The sequence below is a fragment of the Typopeltis vanoorti genome, chromosome 3 (assembly GCF_054136105.1).
Source record: "Typopeltis vanoorti isolate ZY-2024b chromosome 3, IOZ_Tvanoo_1.0, whole genome shotgun sequence".
Lineage (NCBI taxonomy): Eukaryota > Metazoa > Arthropoda > Arachnida > Uropygi > Thelyphonidae > Typopeltis > Typopeltis vanoorti.
In genome coordinates, this window is record NC_143551.1 from 31654770 (window position 1) to 31672360 (window position 17591).

General features: G+C 35.6%; 1 protein-coding gene across 4 annotated transcripts in view; it reads left to right on the forward strand.

The window, feature by feature from the left end:
- gig (TSC complex subunit tuberin) overlaps positions 1-17591 on the forward strand; it is a 943661-nt gene that overhangs the window by 497039 nt on the left and 429031 nt on the right. For all 4 annotated transcript variants that reach the window (XM_090415521.1, XM_090415523.1, XM_090415524.1 and 1 more), the window contains one exon: positions 12840-12980. In XM_090415521.1, the coding sequence (XP_090271647.1) occupies positions 12840-12980 (141 nt within the window). The remainder of the gene's footprint in view (positions 1-12839; positions 12981-17591) is intronic.

Sequence of the window (17591 nt, forward strand, 5' to 3'; positions counted from 1 at the left end):
GAGTTACTTGAGTTTTTGAGGGATAACTACCTCAGACAGTATGTAACAAGGGACACACAAGGATTGAGAGTCTTAGATTTGGTCATCTCATCAGAGGATGTAATTATAAATGAGGTGTCAAATCATCCACCAATTGGTGAGAGTGACTATGAGGTGATTACTTGAGTGGTTGCCAGCAGTATGACAACCTCTGTGAGAAAAGGGTATATGTGGAGCTACAAGGAGGGTGATTATGAAGAGCTCAGGAGACAGCTTGTGGGTGTAGCATGAAATGAGGAGTTAGCTGGAAAAGAGATCAATGCGACTTGGGATTTTCAAAAACTATCTAGTAGATGCAATGTCTAAATATATTTCAAGGGTGAGTAGGTTAAATAAGGTAGATGTGAGATGGATGAATTAAGAGATTAAGCATGCGATACAGAGAAAAAGGGCATTGTGGAGGTAGCAAATGAGAAGTGGTAATAAACAATTCCATGAGGTCTACAAAGACCAAAATCCTAAGGAGTTCTTTCGATATGTAGCCAGCAAAAGAAAGAATGATTATGGAAGGATAACATTGATTGGAGAAAATGGTATAAAGACAACTGTTAGAATGTATGGTGGATGTGCTTAATGAGCAGTTCATAAAGGTTTTTCAATCTTGTGAATGTGCATGGAGAGATTGAGAGCAGTTGATGTTGGGGAGGAGAGACTGACTGTAAGTGAGCAAGAGGTGTATTGGGAGGTGAGTAAACTAGGTGTTAATAAGGCTGTGGGATTTGTTAATATATCACCACATATTCTGAAGGAATATGCCAGGGAATCGACACCTGCCTTGACATAATTTTTTAATACGCGTCTTGCACTCGATCAAGTTCCTAAGGAGGGCACGATTGTGCCACTCCATAAAGGAGGTGATCGAACTCAAGCATCAAACTATAGGCCTATCTGTATGTCAGGTGTTGTGGTTAAGTTGTTGGAGAAGCTTGTGAGAACTAGGATCCAGAGTTGGGTTGACAACAATGGTATTATCTTTGATGGACAGCATGGATTTGCTAAAGGGAGGGTCATGTTTTAGTAATCTACTTACTTATTACAATAAAGTGAATTTTTCCTTTGACAGAGGAGAAGGATACACAGTAATATACTTGGATTTTGCAAAGGCTTTTGATAGAGTACCTGATGATAACTTGACAGTCAAACTAGAGCAGATGGGGTTGGATATTAGATTAGTGCATTGGATTGGAGACTGGCTATCTGATAGGTATCAACAAGTTGTGTATGTGGGAGCAATATCCAGGGAAAGGAAAGTCACTAGTGGAGTGCCTCAGGAGTCTCTTTCAGGGCCATTACTGTTTATCTTATATATTTTACTGTTGCTTTATTATTGTATATTAATTATATTGGTGAAGATTTGGATGGAGATATTCAGTTGTTTGCAGATGATGCAAAGTTGGGACGAACCATGAAGAGTAGTGAAGATGTTGTGGCCTTACAAGAAGACTTGAATAAATTGAGTGATTGGGCACAGAAATGGGGATGTGAGTTCAATGTTTCAAAATGTACAGTTTTTAAAATTTGAAGAACAAAGATGGGATGCAGAAATTATGCTTGGTGAGGATATATTGTTGGAGGTGGAGGAAATAAGAGATCTGGTGGTGATATTGGATAAGGATCTGAAATTTATGGGACACATAGCCAAAATTGTGAAGACAACACAAAGGCTTCTAGGAATGATGCAGAGGACACCGACGTGTAGAACTAGGGAGATTTTTGTTCCGTTGTATAAGGCTTTGATTAGGCTACACATGGACTATTGTGCCCAGATTTGGTCACTGGATTTTCAGAAGGATGAAGAGATGTTGGAAAGGGTCCAAAGGCGACTGACTAAGGTAGTTTCTGACCTCTGGAATGTCGAGTATGAGGAAAGATTGAGAAGATGTAATTTGCAGAGTCTGGTGGACAGGAGGAAGAGGGGAGATATGATAGAGACCTACAAGTTGGTAAGGGGTTGTTATAGGATCAATCCTGGAGAAGTTCTACATAAAATAGTGGGAGATAGGGGGAGAACCAGAGGTCATCCCTGGTAACTGTATAAAGAGGGTGTGAGTAGGGGAGTGAGTGGCAGGTTTTTTTCGTGCAGAGTTGTGAATAATTGGAATGCCTTGCCTGAGAGTGTGGTGTCTGCAAGGAGTTTGAGTGTGTTTAAGACATGTTATGATGAGCTGTGTGTGTGTGTGTGTGAGTGATAAAAGGACCTCCCAGATGAGTCTTTGACTCCATGAAGTCTTGGGGTAATAATAAAAAATTTGGATAGAAGTGCAAATCCACCAATAATTAAGTACCTACTGGATTTTTTTTCAGAACACAAACTACTCATTACTTCCTTGTCCCAACGTAAATATTTGCACAATTTCAAATGGAGAAAAGATAAGAAAAGTTGCATTGTTATTGTTGATGGTAATATCTTCATGCTGGTTCAATGCACAAGCATTTGAAATAGGAAGTGATCTGCATTTAGTTTTTAGCAGGATAAAAATGAATATCATATTGAATAGAAAAGTGTACAAGAAAGTTTAAAAAGAATCAATCTCGGAGCTTTTAAAAGGAAATTGTATGCTCAAATATATGAATATTATTCAAGAAATGAAAGACTGAAGAAAATATCGATTGATTCAGCCAAAGCCACATGATGAAGTTGTCTGCAATGAACGAAAAATCAGGACCTTGTGGTAGATTTAGAGAATTAGACAAAAATAGAAAACTACAAAGGGTATCCAAAGTTCCTAGCAAGTAAATTAGCTTGTTCACTGAAAGAAAGAAAGCAAAGCAATATATAAAAGAAATCATGGAAAGGCCTTAATAAGAAAATGGAGTATAAATATCATGTGCCAGAATGTTCTGGATGCTGTTTAAAAAAGCTTAGAAATGGACTAAAAAGTATTGTAAAAGAAATCAGAGAAGATAATGATGACAAGATATGCTAGATGTCTGGAGTAATTACTTTGAAAGATCTTAGGTTTGAGGGAAACTTGTGCCATAGCTTTATCATAAATTATTTACACATAAACACAAGAAGTAATATTTATTAAAGATACTGTCAAATATTTCAGTTTGAAACTAACAAACTATCATCAGTGGCCTGAGCAACATTTTTTAACAGTTTTTTATTTATTTTATTTTTTTCTTCAGTTGTTTGCATCCTACCTAGCAAAAAAAAAAAATGCTGTTCAGGCCACTGATGATAGTTTGTTAGTTTCAAAATGAAATATTTGGCGGTATATTTAATAAATATTACTTCTTGGTTTACATGTAAATAATTTATGATACTTTGAAAGATTGCTAAATGAAACTAGAACAAATAAAACAAAGGAAAATATAACTGAATGTGCAAATAACAAGACAGATTTCCTTACTGAGTGTTCCAGTTAAGATTTATGCAAGTTCAGAAAAGGGTAAGGAAACTAGTGCAAGGTGTAACTGAAGAAGAACAAGATGGGTTCATGCCAAATTGAAGTTGTCAGGATCACAATTTTGCTATAAGATAAATTTTTGAAAAATTATTAGGAAAAAACAAATATCTGTATTTATGTTTTTTGGATCTGCAAGATGGCAAACTAAATATGGGAAGAAACAGTACAATTAGCAAATCAGCTATCATAGGAAGTTAGCTGAATAAATTTATATGGAATAAGAAGAAATTATTAAAAATACTAAACTAACTATATACAAGAGAGTTCAAACCAATTTTAACTTGTGCTTCAGAGAGGTGGGTTAGAAATAAAACACTTCATCAGAGACCACAGATATGAGAGTTCTGAGAAAGATTAGAAGAATGAACAGATTGTATCATATTAAAAATGAAGATATTAGGAAAGAACTTGACATTGCTAGCATTAAAGAATGTGTTAGCAGAGCTAATCTCAGGTGGTATGGTCACTTAATCAGAATAAGAGAGTAAAGATTAGCAAAAACTCTGATAATATTAGTCTTGACAGATGGATAACAGATTAATATGGAGGATAATTGTTGATAGGAAGTTAGTCATGATGTAACCTTTTCATGTCCCGTCCTGTCAGGTGTCTTCTCTCTCTCTCTCTCCAGGAGATTGACTACCATGTGTCTCCACCATGTCTTATTCTGCACCTCTCTGCTGCGTTCCTTGTATGAGAAGAAAATATAGGTCCAGTCTATATTTATCATCCATTCCAGTCTTTGTCTTCCTCTCCTTCTCTTTCCCTCAATAGTTCCTTCGAGAAGTGTACTTTGTAGGCAGTTATGTCTAAGAATATGTCTTAAATAGCTGAATTTTCTCTTTTTAATTTCTTTTATCAGGCTTCTGTTTTTCGCCTATCATCTCTCGTACCTCTTCTTTTGTCTTTCCATGATATCATCGTAATTCTTCACAGCATCAACATTTCAAAGACTTCCAGTATTTTCATACTCAGATTGGAGGTGTCCATATCTCTACTCCATTTAATAATATGCACCATATGTAACATTTGGAGATTCTTAGTCTTGTTTTCAGATTGAATTCTGTAGATGTCAGTAGGTTTTTCATATTATTGAAAGGTGACCTTGCAATTTCAATCCTTCTGATTTCATCTTCTGTCTTTCCATTCTCTGTAATCAAGCGTCCTAGGTATACGTATGTTTTCAATTGTCCTAATTTATTTCCTTTTATTTTGATATATATTTCCTTTTTGCTTGAAATTATCATGATTTTTGTCTTCTTAAAGTTGAAACTGAGGCGATACTATTCGCTGCTGTTGAAGGTTTCATCTTTAAGAAACTTGAGGTCATATTTGTTTTCAGCTAGAAGGACCATGTTCTGCATATCTTAGGTTATTAATATTTCTACCCCCAACAGTGATTCCTTTGAGGTTACGAATTTATCTGTCTTTTCTGTCCATGCCTATTTTTGAAAGAATTTCAATTAATTACTCATGTTGAACATTGTCATTTTATAATCTATGAAGCAGAGATCCTTGAAGCCACTTTTTGTATAATTTATTTCACCATCATCATCATCAAATTCCTGCCATCTACCCTCAAGGGGGTGTACAGGATATGATAGTACTACATGAAAAATTTACATCATTACTAACTTCTTATCTACAATTTTCCTCCAAATCAGTCTGTTACCTGTCAAGACTCCAACATTATCAGACCTTATTTTTCTATTTTCTAAGGCACTTTTTACCGTATCAATCCACCTATATCTTGGTCTTCCTCTGGGTCTTTTTCCTGCCAACTTGGCAGAGAACACTTTTTGCTAATCTTTCCTCTCCCATTCTGTTTAAGTGACCATACCACCTGAGATTAGCTCTTCTAATGCATTCCTGGATGCTGACAAAAAACAATGTCAATTTCTTTCTTAATATCCTTGTTTTTAATGTGATATTGCCATTGATGCCATCTGTTCATGCCCCTAATCTTTCTCAGGACTCATATCTATAGTCTCTAGTCATTGGTCAGATGTTTTACTTCTGACCCAGCTCTCAGGTCCATAAGTTAAAATTGGTTTAAACGCTGTCTTGTATACTGTTAATTTAGTGTTTTGACTAAGTTCTCTCTTATTTCATATAAATTTATTCAGCTGACATCCTAGCTAACAGGATCAACAAAGCATACCAGCTTTGTTGATCCTGTTAGCTATTTCCATATTTAATTTACCATCTTCACTAAAAATCGTGCCTAAGTAGGTGAAATGTTTGACTTGTTCTATAGGTTCTCCATTCACATTGCAGTTGATATTTTCAATGCTTCTGCCTATCAATGCTGACCTTCATACCATATCTATTACAACAGTTATTCAATTTAGTCAGGGAATCTTGGAGACTTGTAGTGGATTTATTTAGAAGTATAATATAATATCAGCTTAAAGCAAAGAGCTAAGATTAACAACTCCAATTTTGATATCTGGTTTAATACCACTTAATGTTAAATCTGACACCAGATTTAACATTAACTGATCTTCCTGTACTTCCTTTAATTCTAACTGCTGACTTACAACTCAAATAAAGACTATGTATTGCTTGATTTAATACCCCACTGACACCATATGACTGTAGCATTTTGAATAGCTTCTCTCTCTCTTGGCACCTTATATTCCTTTTCCAGATCTACAAAACTTAATTACAAAACTTTGTTATATTCCCATGATTTCTCAACTATGTTGTAAAGTGAAACTCTGATTCTGACAGCTTCTATTCATCTGAATCCAGCTTGTTCTTCACCAAGCTTTTCTTCTGCAATCCTTCTCACCCGTTTCTCAGGTATACGTGCGTAAATCTTACCAGGAACATCAGTAGAGAAATACCTCTGTAATTCTCACATTCAGTTTTATATCCCTTTTTATATATGAGTATTATGAAAGCTCTACTCCAATCATCTGGAATTTGTTCCTCTGTGCTTTCTGAACTATTTAGTACAGCCACTGTAAGACTTTTATACCTCCATACTTGAGCATTTCTGGTCAAATATCATCTACTCCAGCTGCCTTTCCACATTTCAGCCTTTTGAAGGTTTTTTCCCACTTCTAGTATGGATATGTATTCCTGATTGCATGTCTGTTGAGTGTTTTTACCACTGTGCTCTCATCGCTGCTTGTTTCATTTAGCAAATTTTCAAAGTAATTACTCCATACTTCAAGGATATCTTTTTCTCCAGTTTTCATGTCACCTTCATTAAAGATACCAAGAAATTATATACTTGGCTTTATCCTTTATCCAAGTGTAAGCAAACAAAGTTTGCGCCTGAAATATAATCAGGATTAGGGCAACTCGTATATAGAAGTTAATGACATCACATCACTTGCCTTAGTTAAAGTAATGACTTTGGCATTGCTTCAACCTTAGTATCACCTCTAGGTCTGGCTCCCACTGACGAGACTTCAATAAAGCTACCTGTCTGGGTAGTGACCCTTCCCATAATGTATAGCATTATGCATACCCATAAGGATATGTGCTTTGCATTATGGGAAGCAAGTGATCTGATGTCATTAACTTGTATATACGATTTGCCCAATTCCTGATTATATTTCAGGCACAAACTTGGTTGCTTACACTTACATAAAGGATTAAATCAAGTATATAGATTCTTGGTATCTTTAATTTATAGTATAACCAAGTGGAAACACTTCCAGCATCTATCTCTAATCCAGTGTATTTTAATTATACGTTGTGGCACCTTTTGGCGACTCGTATATGAAAATATGACTTTAGCATTACTTCAAACTTAGTATTGCCTCTTTGTCTGGCTTCCACTGTTTTGTTTTTGTGGTGAAGTAGTTGCTTTCGCTCAGATATTAGAGAGCAGTGGAGAGCAGAATCTTACCATTGAGTTATATGATCCTTTGTGTTACTCATTGTTGGGTAATCTGAGGGATTGCACAAATTTTTGGAGAGGTATTCCTGCACTAAAAGATACCTCAATAAAAGTTGAAACCAGTTTGGGTGACCCTTTCCTTAATGCATAGCATTATACATACCAATAAGGATATGTGCTTTGCATTATGGGATACTAAGGCAAGTAATGTGAAGTCATTAGCTTCTATATATGAGCTGCCCCTGTCCTGATTATATTTCAGGTGCAAACTTTGTTTACTTACACTTGGATAAAGGATTAAACCAAGTATAAAATTTCTTGGTATCTTTAATTTATAGTATAACCAAGTGGAAAAAATTCCAACATGTCATCTTTATCGTCTCTAATTCCTTTTACAGCACAGTTTCCTCCATTTCTGAGCTTCTTCAACAACCTCCAGAATATCTTACCACCTTCTTGATATTTATTTTCTATGTTCTTGCCAAAGTCTTCCCATGACTTTTGTTTAGCTAGTTTTACACAGTGTTTAGCTTTCTTACATTTGTCTCTGTATTCTCTAAGAGCACAAGCTGACTTATTTGCCAGGAACTTTTGATATGCTTTCTTCTTTTCCTTCACTGCCTCTTTTACTTCCTGTGTCCACCATGGAGTTCTGATTTTACTCACTATCCTTGCAGACAACCTCACCACATGCCTCTCTGGCTGAATCAGTCAGAGTTTTCTTCAAGGCTTGCCACTGAATCTCCAAGGTTTGGTTCTTCCTGGTCTCAAATTCTTTCATTTTTTTTTCAATAATCTTTGTGTATTTTAGTCTACAGTTCACATCTGGGAGCTGCTCAACTTTTATTCATTTTAAAACTTTCTTACATGTTATTCTTTTCAATATGAAATTCAATTTTATCCTGCTCAAGACTAAATAGTGATCACTTCCAATTTCAAATCCTCTGTACACTCTGATGTCCTGCATCAGGGAGAAAACATCGCTATCAACAATAACATAGTCAATTGAAAGGAATAAGAAAAGTCTCATTCCTTTCCTGTTCTCTCCATGTGAATTTGTGTACATTTTAATGCTGGAACATCCTGTTAGTAATAACCAGTCCATGTCTTGAGCAGAAATCCAACAGGTATTTGCCATTATTATTAGTTTTTCTCTTTTCTCCAAATTTTCCCAAAATATTTTTGTATGTCTGACAATCATTTCCTACTCTTCTATTTAGATCCCCAACAAAGACCAACTTTTTCCTTTTTCATCGTGTCAGTTGCTTTCTCTAAAGCCACAAAATATTCCACACTTCTACCTTAGTAGAACCTTCTGTGGGACCATAGGCACAAATAAGTCTCATTGTCCAGTTCCCCATTCTTATTTTTGCCACATCACTCTATTTGAGACTTCGTGCCATTCAAGAAGATTAGCCTTGTATTTAGTAATGAATTGGTGTATCACCATATTATTAAAATACTCTAAATGAGAAATAGCTCTAATAGTTGTAATGTGGTGTCAGCATTCATTTAGCTATCAGTATCTCCATGGGTCTAGTTCTAATTGATGAGACTTCATTAAAGGTAGAAATCAGTTTGGGTAATAACTTTTCTTATAATGTATGGCAATATACACACCTGAAATGAAGAGTACTATGCATTATGGGATATTGAAGCAAATGAAGCATCTAATCATGAAATATTTCACACGTAACTTTTTTGTTTGCTCACACTTCAGTAAAGGATTAAAACAGGAATATAATTTTCCTAAATTGGTGAGGTGAGGGGTATGTGAACTCTTTTGAAAAACCTGGGTTTTTCAAAAAGTTCACATACCTCTTGTCTTTCCAATAATTCTCCCACATATGCTCTATCCCCACATTCCAGCCCTCCCCCCCTTCCTTTCATTCATACTTCCTTCCTTTAACAGCAGATGAATGTATATTGCCACACACCGAGATGCTGCTGAATAAAACAGCAGCAACATCCTGCAAAGGTATGTCTGAATTATTCCTCCTATATATTCATCATATATCTGTCTATATAAAACATCAGTAATGCCATAAAATTTGAGTAAAAATCTAATGACATCATATAAAAAGGGGCACTCCTAAACAAAAATAGGCTAAAAAGCCATAAAAATAATATTTGCTTAGAGGAATAACATGGGAATTTTCCCAGAAATAATACTTATAAAAATAAATTGAAAATTCTAACAACAAAATTAAATGAAAAGTGTTTAATGTTCTGGCAGCTTATCCAGAACAAAACACAACCCCAATCTGTGGATTCACAGTTCTTAAGTCTACCTTTGTTCAGACATATGAAGATGTTTCCTATAAGAGAAAGTCATGATTGTATTAGATAACTCATCAGTCATATTTTTAATTGCTGAGAGGTCATAGTTGCAGTGCCATATTTTTGGAGGGATAAAGTTAGGGAACTTCCAACTCTCGTGATCATGTCAGTTTGCAGCAAACATTAAAAAAATCTCATCCTTCTAAAGATTGCAATTGAGTCTTGTTCTTAAAGAAAGAATCAGTTTTCACCTGTTTTGGTTTGACATTTCATTCAGGATAAATGCACATAGCTAAATGTAAAAATCTTTCCCTAAAGAGATGCTGAATATTCTGTCATAGTCAGGATCATGAGAAGACAATGTCTTTATATATCGACATAATTAGTAGACATAATCAATGTCATCATAACAAAACAAAAAAAAAAGATGTTAGCTTCTAAGTAACAGATACAAGAACACAATCAAGGAAAGGAAGGGGTAGCCATGACATGCAATACTATACAGTCTTGCCATAAATACTTTTATGAATTCTGTACACTCCTGTGCTGTTCATAGAAAGTGTACAAGCCTGGGTCTGTTAGTGGTGCTATGCAGAGCCAACAATCACATTTTATCCATAGAGAGAGAGTTGTCTAGCTCTACAGGTTAACATGCAGTGCAGAGAGATTATGAGAACCGTGTAACTGGAATAGCACTTCACAAGGTTGGAATGTAGCCACCTATTATTTTCTGTTATGAAGGCACTCCTCTGCCATAATCCTGTGAAAACGCAGGAAGTGATGTCACAAGAGATGAACATTTTGCAGAGAAAGAAGGCATGTACTAACTGATGAAATATGAGTGAGAGCCTGTTGTTATTCTACCTGACACTTCCTAACACCACAACTTATGTCGCAGAGGCTGATAAAATCAAGGGGCACTACTCTGACAGTACACGAACAACAGACACAGAGATATCCTCTTCACATATGAGAAGATTTTCACCATTGAAGAGGTCATTTAACCTCCAAAAAGATCAGTTTTATGCACTGGATGTTCACACAGCATGTGCCATATCAGCCAGGATTTAGAGAGCATCAGTGATGTTTTGGTGGGGGAGTGACATATCAGGGGCATCCAAATTGCATTTCTGTGAGAAAACTTTGCCAAAGTGTATCAAGACACCATGCTGGAACCTGTGGAAGGTCCCTGAACGACACCTTGTTTCATGGTGGATAGTAGACCTTCCAACAGGACTTAGCCCCTGCAAACAAGGCAAGGACCACACAACAGTGGTTGGAGATGAAATGCGCCCGACCATATATCACCATTTAATTGGCTGTCTAGACGTCCCGATCTGAATCTGTTGGACTTCAAATTGTGGTCAGAGCTTGAGAGAGAGAGAGAGAGAGAGAGCAGCTTCCAAGAAATGATCCAGCATCTCCACCCTGAAGGTGAATTTGGAGCGGGCATTGGTAGCGTGTTGATTGGATTTTAACGATATAGATGCAAACACAGATTGATAAGAAAATAACTATTTATTAACTTAAACACTAATATTTTGCTGGTATTCAGCATCTTCAGAGCATACCAACACAATTTGTTACAGTAGCAAGACAACTGCAATCTGGTGTAACAGTGGGACTAGTATGAGTAATTGTAGCATGCAACACAAAGACTAAAATCCTAATTAGGCACCATCTAAGTTATTTAAAAAAAAAAAAAAAAAAAAAAATATTAATTTGGTCTTAGGATGACTGTCTCCCAAATCTTTGGTAGATTTATACAGCCATACTCGTTGAGGTTTGGAGTATGTTTCAGGGCTTCTGTTGATTCCTAAATGCTCCTCCCCCACTATCTACCACAGAAGACCACAACAGAACTATCACCATCCCATACATTAAAGGCACATCTGAAAAGATATCTAGGGTGCTTAAAAAACACCAAATATGCACTGTATTTAAACCTTATGTGAAATTGGCAACTCTCATCCATTCACCTAAGGACAGATTCTCTCCTTTATCGCATCCAGGAGTCTGTGAAATGCCTTGTTCATGTCATCGAGCCTACTGTGGACAGACAGGAAGAACTGTGGACATCCACCTCTGTGAACACAAAAAATATGTCCAACACTTTCGCTATTGCAAGTCGGGTCTGGCAGACCATGCTTTGGATACCCCTGCACACAGGATTAATTGGAAAGAAACAAAAGTACTGCACAGAAGCTTTTATAAGTCAGAGAGGTTGTTCCTGGAATTTGTTCCATCTTTCTCATTCTCTTCATTCATGCTGCTCATCTGTGCATTCACAACTCTCCTACTCTACTTGACTGCTGTTCCACATCACCTCTCACTTCCTCAGGTCTTCCATTCACCTCAGTCACTTTCTCTTGCAGCAACAGTTTCTCCACCTGACTCTCACCAAATCCATTCAAATGCAGCCCATCTCTTTTATACTGCTCTATCCATCCCTCAAATTCATCCCACTCATTCATAAAATGAATTCTTTTCTCTTCACACATCTCAACTAGCATACCATTGATAATCTTCACTCGCCATCTAATCTCATCATTATCATACCTGGACAACATGCTGATTACCTTTCCTACTACACTGTTATCTTTTACTCTACTCATCAATCACCTAATATCCATCCTTACATTCTTCTTGTTGCCATCCAGACTATTTGTACCTACTACTACTGTGAACTCTCTTGCTCAGTTCTTTCTCATATCTAGTGCTTCAATTACTCTACTTAGTCTAACCACTAAAAAGTGAACCTTTTGCATCTTCTCATTTACTGGACCTCTAATAATCTAATCTCCATACATGGTCACTCTTGAATCGTTGGCACCTCTTTCACACTGCCATCTTTCTATCCTAGCCTTCCTCTCCTTTCTATACATATCTGTTAATCTCCTCATTTCATTCAGCAATTTCTTCATCTCTTGCCTCTTCATCCTTACTACCCATCATGCTCATTATCTTACAGTCAGTCCTTCAGTTTAACTTTCACATATGCTATCTTATTGCTACTTTCAATCACCTCATTTATACTCTTTCACATTTATTTCACCATTGTTTAAAGATGTTGGTTGTCACTCTATTGCTGATATAAAATCATTTGCAAAACTAATCTTAATAAATTAATGCATTATGCTCTCTACTTCCTGTAATTTTGTGAACAATTACACTATATAATCATTGTTAATTTATATGCATTTCATTAAATTTGTTATTAATATTACCTTTCTGCTTAATTTTTATTGCAGATCAAGGACAAAGGTATTGCAAGTCAAGATAGTTTACGTAATACACCATCTCGTTTTACACGAACTGATTTTCAAGCTAATGTATTTCCTGCACTTGCTTCTCTTGTAGCTTATCATAATGAGTTAAATTCTATTATGCAGGTACATCTTAAATCTTTTCATTATTTTGAATTTATCTGAAATAATAAAATAATGTAATCAACTTCCGTGTTATATGTTGTGAGATACATACATACATGTATGCAGATGATTAATAAATAACTCAAAAACAATTAGACTATAATTAATCTTAAAATTTTAATTGATTGATTTCTTTGTACTTATATTAATCCATGTTTAGCATTCCTTTTAATGATGAGATTAGTTATTTAATATAAGCTCAATTAACTTGATATTTATGCTGGATAACAAAGCATTTTGTAATCAGGATCACACTGGAAGCAAGTTTTATCCAGCCTAATAATGGATCCACTTGGAGTTCGATGGTGGCTGCCTTTTATTGCCCAAAATGGAAGATAAGTCAACCATTAAACTATCGCACTATCGCTCTCTCTTCAGTACTCTTGGAGTCTCGACAGTTACTCAGTGATCACCAATAGGGATTCTGCGACTTTCACTCAACAGCAGATTCCAGCTAGTATCACCCACCTTTTGACATGAAAAAGTTTGGACAAACTCAAGTGGTCACTCTTTATATTACCAAGGCATTTGATCAAGTCTTTCATCATCATTTCCTCTCACCAAGAGCTACCATCTTATGGTCTTCCTCTTATCCACTGTGAGGCATTCACCAGCTTCCTTGCATATGAGCAAAAAGATAAATAGTTGGGTTAAATTTATTAGAAGATATTAATGTGAACAATAAAATATTATATAAATTAATGAAGAGTAGAAGAAAGAGCAATGAGGGACCGGGCTTTTGATAAATAATGGAAATATTTTGGCTTCTAGAGAGAGAGAGAGAAAGAGATTGACATGATGTCCAACATTATTTTAGAGATCTGTTAACCAAGGATGAAAGCCATAGTGAAATAGGTCTGGAAGAAATGAAGCATTAAGGAAGATGAATATGAAATTCCCTGAGAGAGAGAGAGAGAGAAAGTATAGATGATTTGGCTGTTAAATTGAACAGAGCCTCTGGTAGTTCAGGATTGAAATGTTGTATGATATCTTAGATTGATCTGGAGGAAGAATATAATATTGTTGTTGGAAGTTTATTTTTCACTTGGTTAAACTATAATAAATTTAGTTTAATCCTTTATTCAAGTGTAAGCAAACAAAGTTTGCACCTGAAGATACTTCAAGCACAAAATTTGTTTGCTTACACTTGGATAAAGGATTAAACTAAATTTATTATACAATATTGTTGATTGGACCAAGGGGATTACTATTACAATATATAAAAGATGCTCAAGAAAGGAGTTTAGTAATAATTGCAAAAAGTTTAGTCCTAACACCCTTGTTGACCACACTCTTATGTGACTTCCATTGGCGACCCCTTGTTCTTTCCTTTGCCATGTGCTGAAAAAAGTCTTCAGTGTCAATCTTATAAAATCCCTTTAATAACTTCTATCATGTCTCCACTTTTTCATCTATTAGCTAATTCTTGAAGCCTGCAGACTGTCAATCTATTCCCATAAAGAGCATCCCACAGACCTGCCACAATCTTTGTCACTCACCTCTGGATCCTCTCCACAACTTCTTCATAAACTGTGGATTGCAGGAATCCAGATGGGGCCTTATTAAAGCCTTATACAGGAGAACAGTAACCTCTCTATTCCTGCTTGTTAGTGTGTTCTTCCAACCAAATAATATGATGTGCTGTTTTGATTACTTTTGCAATATGCCCTCTAAACATCAACTCCTTGTCCACAATCACACCCAAGATAATAATAATAATAATATATATATTTATATATCACACCCAAGATAATAATATGCATTGGAAATGAAACGGTTAAGGACAATGTGGGCAAAAGTGAGGAAAAATAGAATACGAAATGTAGACATCAGGAATGTTTTGAGACTAGAAGGTATTGAAGAAACTTGTGAACTCTCTCTTAAAAGTGGTTTGGACATATAAGAATGAATGCCAAGAAGCATTCATGTATTTAACAAAAATTGAGGGAAGGAGACCAAAAGGAGGACCATAGAAATGACAGAGAGATAAAAGATTTAGATAAGAAACTAAGCTGTATCAGTATTATGGTATTGATGACAATATTTTCTTATCATTCTGTGTTGTCATCATGGTATTGATGACAACACAGAATGATAAGAAAATAATATTTATTATATTGTACTAATTTTTTACTAAAATTTAAAATTTTACAATATTATTTACCTTAGTATATTGAAAGAGTTTTTACTCTTTTAGGTTTCTGCCTGGTCTCTGACGAAAACCAACCAGTTTAAAACAGCTGTCAGGCCAGTGAAACCTTATAAAAATGGACCAATAAGAGAGGAATATATGGACTCTTGGGCATAGCGATCATCCCTCCTATAAGGTTCGGCTAGGGCAACTTGTAAATGCCAGCAAGCGTATTCCCATAAGCTCTCTGGTCAAATTTCATAAGAAACTTTTACAGTTTCTATATTCAACTTGGAAATAATGCTGGATTTAATATCCACTTAATTTTTATAATATTTATTAGTTTATTTGCTGATATTTTGCTAGTATTACATCCACCATCTGTTTGTCACAGTATGCGAAACAACAACTATTTAGTATAATAGTGGGACTAGTTTAAAAAAATTGTAATAGACAACACAAGGAACTAAAGTCCTAATTAGGTGCCATCTGTGTTGGAAAAAGAAAGATAACAAATATTAATTAGATCTTAAAATTACTGTCTTCATATTTTTGGTAAATTTATACAGCCATACTTATTGAAGTTTAGAGTATGTTTTAAAGCTTTTGTTTTCTTCCAAATGATCCTGTGTGAATTTGAATCCAAGGCATGGTTTGATAGATCTGACTTGCCATAACTCTAGTGTCAGATGTATTCTATATGTTAATCCTCATAAAGCCAAAATAATGGCTTCTATTGAACAAGGAATATATAACCTGCCTCAAGCAACAGGCAATAACATTTGCTTGGATGTGGCCAACATCCTAATCTGTTCCACGCTTTCCAAAAACCATAACCTGCAAAAGGAAATCAGTGCTTTAAATGAACCGTACAGTAATAACCATATTGTTATACCTAAAGCAGACAAAGATAAAACTGTGGTAATGAATTTAGCTGAATATTAAAGCAAAATGCACATACTTTTACAAGACCAGTCTACATTCCAAATTATAGATCGTGATCCCACTAACTCTCAAAGGAATAGTTTGCAAATTATTGAAAAAAGTCACTTCCTGGTGAAAAGAAACAGTTGACAAACTCAAGCCTTTTCATGTTAAAACACTCAGAATATATGGAGCACCTAAAATTCACAAACAAGGTATACCCCTATGCCCTACATTCTCCTTGTTGCCATCCAGACTATTTGTGCCTACTTCTACCAACTCTCTTGCTCAGTTCTTCCTCATATCTAGTGCTTCTCATTTACTGGACCTCTAATAATCAAATCCCCACATGGTCACTCTTGAATCATTGGACACCTCTTTCACACTGCAAGCTTATTAAAGTCTTCCACATTACTAGCCATCCTCACAAATAATAAATAGGTGAACAGAATTTTTAACAAATAATTTGCTAAAAATTCTGTTCACCTAAAAAGTATTTTAGAAAACCATATCTTAAAAAGTTCAGACATAATGATTAGTTTTGATATCACTTCACTATTTACAAATGTACCATTAATTGAAACCCTTGATTTACTAAAGTCACATTTTCCCTTGATATATTTGAACTATTTAAATTTACATTACATGCATGTTATTTTATATGGAAAGGGAAGATACAACTAGATGGGACGGCAGTGGACTCCGCCTTTAGCCAATTTCTACATAGAAAACTTGGAAACGCTAGCTATGAATGCAGTCACTCTCAAATCAGTGGTTTGGCTATGCTGTGTTGATGAGTATTTGCTATTTGGCCACATAGTCCAGACACATTGGATATAAGTACATATAAATAGCCAGTACCCTAAAATCCACTTCACAATGGAACAGGAAGTTAATGACTGTCTGCCTTCCCTGGATACACCAATCACATGGCTTCCAGATGATTCCTTATCCTTTTCTGTTTATAGAAAATCCACACATACAGGGATACATTTGCACAAACAGTCACACAATCATCCAGCTCAACATTATGGTATCCTAAAAACACTTGACTCACAGAGCTAGACTATTTGTTCCAGTGACAATGCTCTTACTGCTGAACTCACTCACGTCACACCTTCTTAATCAATGGCTATAATCTCCATAGGATAGAAAAAATACTAAATGCTCCCAAGAAATCCCCTCCATTGACTACCACACAAGACCGTAGCATACATTCAAGGCATATCTGAAAAGATATTGAGAGTGCTCAATAAATATCAGCCATGCACCATGTTTAAACCTTATATCAAATTGGCAACTCTCATCCATTCACCTATGGACAAACTCTCTTCTTTATCACATCCAGGAGTTTATGAAGTGCCCTGTTTTTGTAACCGGGCTTACTATTGACAGACAGGAAGAACTGTTTACATCTGACTTGGTGAACATAAATACATCCAGGACTATTGTTATGGCAAGTCAGGTCTAGCAGACCATACCCTGGATAACCCTTCACATAGGATCAATTGGAAGAA